The sequence below is a fragment of the Palaemon carinicauda genome, chromosome 17, assembly GCF_036898095.1.
Source record: "Palaemon carinicauda isolate YSFRI2023 chromosome 17, ASM3689809v2, whole genome shotgun sequence".
Classification (NCBI taxonomy): Eukaryota; Metazoa; Arthropoda; class Malacostraca; order Decapoda; family Palaemonidae; genus Palaemon; species Palaemon carinicauda.
The window spans coordinates 92311018-92320623 of NC_090741.1; the positions used below are offsets into that span (position 1 = coordinate 92311018).

The following is a 9606-nucleotide window of genomic DNA, read 5'->3' on the forward strand; positions in this document are numbered from 1 at the left end:
GGTGATGGAAGACGAACATTCACCTCCCCTCCAAATCAACCCCCCAAATAAAGGTGATGATAATTTACAATTAATGGAACATCAAAAAGTGTCATTATTACCTGAAAATAAAATAATCCAACCATCATCTGACGAACACTCACCTCCCCTCCAAATCAACCCCCCAAATAAAGATGATGATAATTTACAATTAATGGAACATCAACAAGTGTCATTATTACCTGAAAATAAAATAATCCAACCATCATCCTCCTTGTTTACATTTGGTAGTAATAACCAACCATTACCACCATCATCATCATCATCTTCCTTGTTTACATTTGGTAGTAATAATACCAATAATCCTTATTACATTCCTACTGAATCAAGATTAGATCAATTAAGGGCAAATAAACCACAATTATATAATGATGATAATAGTAGTAATAATAATAATATTAATGATGATAACGAGACACTAATGGAAGTAGACCAAGAAGAATTTCTGTCAACTCCAATAATAACTTCACAATTACCACTACCACTACCACCACCACCACCACCACAACAACAACAACAACTTATATCTTTACCACCACTACCACTACCACTACCACCACCACTCCAATCATCATCATCATCAACAACAACAACAACAACAACAATACAATTTATAACAAACTTACCACCATATAATAACATTGTCAACGATAATAATGATCAACAAAATACTACTACTCTGGCAATTTCAAACCACGAAGAAAATAATAGTAATTTGCCATCATCATCATCATTATCATCGTCGTCGTGGGTATTACCACTACCACCACTACCACCAACTTATAGTCCTCCAATGCTAACTTATAATGATACTACTAATGACAGCACCAATAGCAATAATGGTGTTGTTTCTAAAAAGGACGAGAAAATTAAACTAATGCCAATAGAGAATTTAAAATCTGAAAATAACAGCAATGTCATTGATGATAATGATCAACAAAATACTACTACTCTGGCAATTTCAAACCACGAAGAAAATAATAGTAATTTGCCATCATCATCATCATCATCATCATCGTTGTGGGTATCACTACCACCACTACCACCAACTTATAGTCCTCCAATGCTAACTTATAATGATACTACTAATGACGGCACCAATATCAATAATGGTGTTGTTTCTAAAAAGGACGAGAGTTTAAAAACTGAAAATATCAACACACCCCTACAAAAAGTACAAGATGAAATAGAAAAAGAAGTAGCGGCACAAAATAACCAGGTCCACCAATTGGATTCTAAAATAAAGGTAATAAAGAAAGAAGATACATTATTGGACGACGAGAACGCGGTAGACATAAAAAAAGAAAGAAAAATTAAAAGTGCAGGTGATGGTGTCAGTAAAAAAATAAAAAAGGGGAATATAAAAAAGGGGGAAACATCAATAAAAAAGAACAAAAAAATCACGATCCCCAAAAAAATACACCCAAAGAAGAAAACTAATATTTTAATTGAAAAGGAAAATAAACAACAAAAAGAAACAAAAACAACACAATTGGTAGATATGGAAAATGATAAAATCCAATTTCATACTACGGACGACCTCAAAATGGAAATAACCGAAAAAGAAGAAGTATTATTAGATGATGATCATGGTGGTGGGCTTGATAAAAGCAGAAGGGCTAATAAAAGGAAATTAGAAAAAACCAAAGAAGACGAAGAAGAAGAAATTCCAATAAAAATAACTAAGATTGAAAATCAACAAAAAGATCAACAAGAAAACCAATTTAAATTAGAAAAGGCAAATGCGTCTTTAGAAGGAAAAAATGATAGAACCAACATTGCCCTACTCGAAGAAAAGGAAAACTATAATAATAACGATGATGATGATGAAGAAGAACTCTGATAAAAAACTGATAAAAGTACAATATGTAGAAACATAATTAAGTGATATCATCATCAATATTAAGATTATTTCTAATATAGGTTGTTTGATTCAATTTATCATTATAATTATAATATTTTAAATATACACTAGCTATTTCTAATAGTATTAGTCCAATTAACACTATAATTTCGATAGATAACATTTGTTGTTCACTTATGTAAATATTATAATTTTTTTTCAAAATCTTTAATATAGATATAACCAATAACACCAATGATAAGAATATCATTGTCACGAATAATGCATCAGATAGGACCATGTTGGATACAGTTCTCATTTTTTATATTTTATATTAAACTCTACAAACTTTAAATTGCATATAAATATATATAGTATATCATTTTCACTAGTTAGATAATGGGAGTTCCGTTTCTTACAAATAAAATTCAAGATAATAATGCTCGGCTACCTTTACTAACAAAATACAAAAATAATAATGATAATCATTATCAATCGCAACATCTCAATGATATATATGATAATATCGGAAAACGGGGGAAACTGAATAGTATTGGTGTTGATGGAGCCATATTTTTACATGCACACGTTAAAAGACCAGACAAAACTGCGTTGTTAGATGATGATAAAATTGATATAAAAAAATGTAATGCAACTGGTGTAGTTAATAGCATCATATATTATATAGAACAGATTTGCTCATTTTATGAATCTTTTAGGAAAGAAGAAATCATTAACGATACTGTTTATTGTTTTCTTGCCGTGGATGGATCATCTCCAACCATCAAAAACAGAAAAAAAAGAGAAAAAATGGATGATTATAGTTTGTTGACCTTATCAGAAAAGAACGAACTCCATGAATATATTTTTCATTTATTAAAAGAAAAACTTATTTCTTTATCGTATCCCTATAATTTTTCATTAGAAAGTAACTATCATATTGAATACTCTAAAAGAGGAGAAGGGGAAGTGGAGCTAATGAAATTTACTCAGAAATTCTGTGGGAATGAAACAAATGTTATACTTTCATCTGACTCGGATGTAATGGCCATGCTCGTTTTAAGACAAATAAAAAATGTAGCTATAGTAACCCCCACATTAAGTAAAAGTAAAAACAGTGACATATATAGTGGGCCTTTTATATCAAATCTATATAGTTTATTGTGTGGCCTTAAATTTAATATTGATCAAATGATATTATACGTTATATTACATTTTATATTTTTTGGTAGTGATTACAATTTTGGTTTTATGATACACCCATCAGAGAGCAAAAAAAAAAATAATACACGAATTAACTGCTTAAATTCCACGCAGAAAACAACGACTTTTCTTCCATGATTAGATCAATTGGAAATTGTTGTGTCAGATTTTCTAAACAAAATACAGATACCAATAATACAGTATCGCAATGGGCTACTCCCCTGAAAAAATTATTATTGATTGAAAGTATATGTTCTATATTATATTATGCGTCAATGGGCAAATCAAGTATTTTTTTAACAAAATTTTCGCCGTTATTATATACAAAATTCAATATAAAAGAGTTGAAAACTTTAGTAGCCGCTATTGATTTTTATGAGACTTAAAATGAATCATGTTATCAAAGTTGAAATTTATTTAGAAATTACATCTTTTCCGTCTATAATAGTAGTAACTGGAGGGAAAAATGGATGTCCAAATAATACTGAGAGGGTGTAATTAATAAATTGTTGTAAAAATTTTATATTATGTCCATAACAATAATCATTTTCCTCGGCGAAACATTTCAAGTGTAACATGGCATGAAATATAACTATAGTTATATCTAATACAGTAGGTCCTATTTTATATAAAGTATCATTTAATGCATTTAAACACGAAATATTTACTGTAGTATTGAATAGGGGTCTCTCGGCACCCAAAACAACAAAACGGTGATCAGTATTAATCAATTTATTTTTTTCTGATAAATGGATATAAATTGCTTTATTTTCAATTTGATCTACGATGCTATTTGATGTAGATAATCCTGGAAACAAAGATTTATTTTTCAGTTGTATGTCAATGTTATTATTATTATTATTAGTAGTAGTAGTAGTGGTCGAACAGTTACAAATTCCTATAATTTCATCTGGAAAATAATATATATAAATTGCATCTTTGTTTATAAATGCGGAGATGTGTTCTTTGTTTTTGGCATCCTTTAATTCCCACGTATTTGGGTATCTATTCCACGACAATATATTACGTTCTTTGTCTGTTAAATCATGTAAATTAAACAAAGATTTTATTGTAATATCATATTTAGAAAAGTAATTTTCAAAAATAAATTTATTGATATTTCTAAAAAAATCTTCAAATTTCATTTCTTTACTTATATTACTAGATGCCATATATGAAAAATATTCAATCCAATTATTATAAATGGCAGTTACATAATCGTGACATTTTTTTGAATCTGAATATATTAACGAAGCAACCGGTGTAGCTTTTATACTATTCATGGGACCTAGTACTCTGAATAATTTATCCATTTTCATTTCAAGAATATCAATTCGAACTCTTTGGTTCTCCGCTTCATTATTAGATATCATTTTTTTTTCTTCGTTTGTTGATCCCACTAAAAGGGTATCAGATATATATCTTTGTGGGTTTATATTTTTTTCGTTTGAAATAATAATTTCGTTTTTGATTGAAGAATATCTTTTTCTTTTTTTTTGGTTTTCTCTTTGGGTCATTTTTTAAATTATTTAATAAAAAAAATATTGTCGTTTTTAAATTTTATATAAATATATGTGTATATCATGCACACACACACACACATATATACCTTGTTATATATTCTTTTTCAAATCCTAAGAGCAAATCTTTTTAGATAAGTCACACATTCTAAAAAAACATGACTACTAAATCAAAATTAAATTTTGTAAATGATAATAGTAGTAGTAGTAGTAATAGTAGTAGTAGTAGTATTAATGGCGATAATTATATTAACGTTGAATACCAAAATTTAAATTTAAAACACAACACTAAGTATCTCAAAGATGATGATAAAATAGGAGAGGAAAACGGCAACAACGACAACAATTATAATAATAATAATAATAATAATAATAATAATAATAATTGTTTTAGAAAATTAAATTGTGATTATAGACAACATATAAAATATAATATAAATGAACTGAAAAACTTACATTTTCACATACGAGAACTGAAAATCCAGATTACTAATCTAATTGATAAAATGGATAATATTTGTTCATCTGAAAATAATATTAATAATAATAATGATAATACAATTGATATTTTTTATAATAATCCTTTATTTTTATATAATACACCATCACCATCCTTTTTATCTACCTCATCCTTTTCTTCGTATATCATGCCCATAAATGAAAATTGCGACCCAAAACAAATACATCAAAGCTTAATTTATGGCTATTCAGATTATTATAAATTTATCATTGGTAAACGTGGAAAAAAAATTATTAATTTAAGAAAAAAATATAATGTTATTATTGATATACCCGATAAATACTCACCAGAAAATCAAATCATTATAATGGGTCTCTGTAAACTCAACGTACTAAATACCCACATAAAAATTTTGAATACTATTGCATACGCCCTGAATTTTTCTAATTAATAATAAAACCTTTTATGTGTATATATAGTTAATATACTGTACACATTATACAAATAATTGTCTATTTCAAAAAATTCACACTAACTTTCCATTGGATATACTTGTATGAATTTTTTCATATAAATTTTCATATTGTGATATAGATATCGCCGGCTTAATTTTACTAGGTTGAATAATGGTATAATAATGTTTTATACAAATAGGACAAGGAATCAAAAGTGGAATTATGTGAATAAATGCATATAAATGCTCTGGTAAACAATTAGTTTTAGAATTTTTATTGTTTGCAGCATTTATTGAAAAGGCATGAAAAATATTCCAATATATTGGTCCCCAACTTGCCGGTCCATATAATTCAGGGGGCAACTTTGAATAATTAGAAAAAACCGTTTGATTAACATAGTGAATTGAATGTGGAGGAATTAATGAAATCTCTTTTATTGTATCACAGCACCCTGTGTTATATAAAGTTTTGGATAATTCTTTGAGTGTGTTCACTTTATTGAATTCGAGATTTTTTGTGAATAAAATTTGTTGGTAATTATGTTGACTACTTTCATTTTCTAGATACCATTCCAAGAAAAGGTGTTCAATTTCTGTTTTTTTATTTTCTATATCCTGGGGATTGTTGTTGTTATTATTATTATTCTTCTTAGTCAAGAAAACAATTTCCCATAACTGTTTTTCAATTTGTTGGGGACTCTTAACCTGAACTTTATAGCTTTCGTTGTTAATTATTGTGTTTACTAAAACCTCTAACATTTCAAAAAATCTTCTAATTTGATTTTTAATTTCTAATAATAATAATAGGTTATCATTGTTTTCATATGAGTACCATCTTAAAATAGAAAATATAGAATTGGTAAAAAATTCGGGGAAACATAAAATGGCTGGGTATTCTTTACAAGATTTTAATTTATAGAACATTTTCCAATTAAATAATAACTGAATTTCACCTTGTGATGATATGAAATCAATAGGAAAATTAATTGTTTTGGGGTGCATCTTTTTTTATTATGAAAATTATTTATACTAAAATAGTATCGCTGTTTACTGCATCTACAATGGTTTGTTTTATTTCATTATCAGGATTCATTTTTACAATAGTATTGATAAATGCCTCTCGAAATTTAGAAATAAACATCGTCTTCGTAGTTTGATTAATATATATATATAGGCAAATAAACGCGGGTCTAGTCTCGCATACATGACAACTTCCCCCTTTCCGCCTTTCTTCAAGTAATATACTCTATCAATGTTTCCTACATCAAATTTAAATTGAGTTAGATCATCATCACCTTCAATAGGATTATATATGTAATCAAATTCAACATTGAAATTAATATCCTTTATAGCATTTTCAAATTCATCTGGATAGGCAATGTGATTGCAGTTACTTCTATATCTATGGTGGATTGCTCTAGGATATGGCTTTAGCGTCATTACCCCATTGTTATCTAATTTCAGGTTATTATAAACAGTTTGCCTCAGCCCATTTTCGATGTAAATAACTTGAAGCAATAAATTAGGGTCTCTTGCCCAAAAAATATACCCCTCGTTTTCAAGTCCATCATTCCACGTAGCTCCGTGCATATAGAAATACAATACCAACTTCTTATTTTTTAAATCATTCATTCTTCCAACCATTACACACTCATTTACATTTTCATAAAATGGTGATTTTTTGTGGTGTAAATAATATAGTCGATCAGTGGCATGTACATTTATATATTTTAAATCAAAAGGGACATCTTCTTTATCGACATCTAAATAATAATGAGAAAATAGATATTGTTGGTGTATCCAGAACGGGAAACTACATTTTAAAAGATCTATTGGGGCATTTATTCCTTCTTGGTAACTTTTGAAATTATTCATTTTTTAATATATAAAATTTTATATTAATAAATTATGAAAACCCTTCTCTGTTTATTAGTCAACTTCTTCAATGGTTGGGTGGAATTGATTATTATGTAAATTTGATTCATTTCCCCCAAGTATATGTTCATAATCCTTTTTTATTTCTTTTAATTTATTTTCATAATCTTTTTGTTTAGCAGAGGGGGTTTCATCAATCCACTTGAGAGTACTTTCTAATTTTGATTTAAATATATCTATATTACTACTGTTATTATTTATGATATTATTTTGTATTTCTAAGCAATATGATTCTAATTTACATTTAGCTTCTATATCGTTTCTTAATTCCCGGTCTTGAGCAGCATACATTTCAGCTTCTTTGATCATTCGATCTACCTCTTCTTTGTTTAATCTTCCCGAGTCATTAGTTATAGTAATTTTTTCTGATTTGCCGGAAGATTCTTCGGTTGCTGACACATTTAATATCCCATTAGCATCAATATCAAATGTAACCTTAATTTTAGGTATACCCTTGGGTGCCTGGGGTATATTATTTAATTGAAACTCCCCCAAATAATTATTATCTTTAGTTTTAGTTCTTTCTCCTTCATATATTTTAATATTAACACATTCTTGGTTATCACTATACGTAGTGAAGTTTTCAAATTTGCTAGTAGGAATTGTCGCGTTTCTTTTGATCAAGGTAGTCATAATATTACCGGCAGTTTCAATACCCAATGAAAGGGGAGTCACATCCAGTAATAATAAATCTTTGATCTTATCAGATTTATCTCCACTGAGAATGGGAGCTTGAATGGCAGCACCATAGGCTACAGCCTCATCTGGATTAATCGACTTATTCAAATTCTTTTCATTAAAAAAAGTTTGAAGGAGGTTTTGTATTTTTGGAATACGCGTAGAACCTCCAACCAAAACAATTTCATCGATGTCACTCTTATCGAGCTTAGCATCGATTAACGCCCTTTCAACTGGCACTAGAGTGTTTTTGATTAAACTCCCACACAAATTTTCAAATTTAGCGCGAGTAATGGTAGTATGAAAATCAATTCCCTCATATAACGAATCAATTTCGATTGTCGCTTGTGTAGATGAAGATAAAGTTCGTTTAGCAGTTTCACAGGCAGAACGAAGACGCCTTAATGATCTTTTACTGTTGCTTAAATCTTTTTTATATTTTTTGCTGAATTCTCGCGTAAAATAATCTAATAAAATACTATCAAAATCTTCTCCCCCAAGATGAGTATCTCCTGCTGTTGATTTAACTTCAAAAATGCCATCATTACTAATATTCAATATAGATACATCATAAGTCCCCCCACCCAAATCAAATATTAAAACGTTTTGTTCTTTTGTATCATTATTTAATCCATAAGCGATGGCGGCGGCTGTGGGTTCATTAATTATTCGAATAACATCAAGTCCAGCGATGGTCCCAGCATCTTTGGTAGCCTGTCGCTGAGAATCGTTAAAATAAGCCGGAACTGTAATAACAGCTTTATTTATATTTCGTCCTAAATAATTTTCTGCAATTTTTTTCATTTTTGATAATATCATAGAAGATACTTCTTCTGGGGTTAACACCTTTTTCTCTTTTTTATATTCGACTTGTATTTTTGGTTTATTCTCTTCGTCAATAATTTCACAGGGTAAGATTTTAATTACTCGTTGAACGCAATCATCTATATAATTTCTGCCCATTAACCTTTTTACATCAAAAATGGTATTTTTTGGATTCAAGGCACATTGATTTTTTGCCGCTTCCCCAATAAGTCTTTCGGTGTCATTGAATGCAACATAAGAAGGAGTGGTTCTATTTCCTTGGTCATTAGCAATAATTTCAACTTTTTCATTTTGAAAAACAGCAACACACGAATAAGTAGTTCCCAGGTCAATACCAATAACCGGAGAATTATTATCCTCCATTACTAAAATATTTAGCTATCAACTATATGTTACTTGGTCGTAAATTAGAAGTCTAATGATGTATTGCAGTTCATATTCTGGGGTTTATATACATATACAGATGCACAGTACAGCTACTATTACATAACACTGAATAACAGTAACAATAAAATAATTATTTAAAAGTTATTAAAATTTAACAAAATTCAAAAAAGTTAAGATAATATTTTACGTGGTTATGTTTTTTGTGTAACACTCTTAAATTATTTTTTGTAATATTATTAATAAATACATTAGTCACCGCAAA

General features: G+C 28.7%; 1 protein-coding gene across 1 annotated transcript; it reads right to left on the minus strand.

The window, feature by feature from the left end:
- Positions 1–7448: 7448 nt before the first annotated feature.
- On the minus strand, positions 7449–9388 carry LOC137656453 (heat shock cognate 71 kDa protein-like). Its single transcript, XM_068390627.1, has one exon. The coding sequence runs from the start codon at positions 9318–9320 to the stop codon at positions 7449–7451; it is 1872 nt and encodes a 623-aa protein (XP_068246728.1). The 5' UTR covers positions 9321–9388.
- Between the last annotated feature and the right edge of the window lie 218 nt (positions 9389–9606).

Bases quoted from the DNA above. Each gene is read 5' to 3' on its own strand.
- LOC137656453 (XM_068390627.1), bottom strand. From the start codon at position 9,320: ATGGAGGATAATAATTCTCCGGTTATTGGTATTGACCTGGGAACTACT.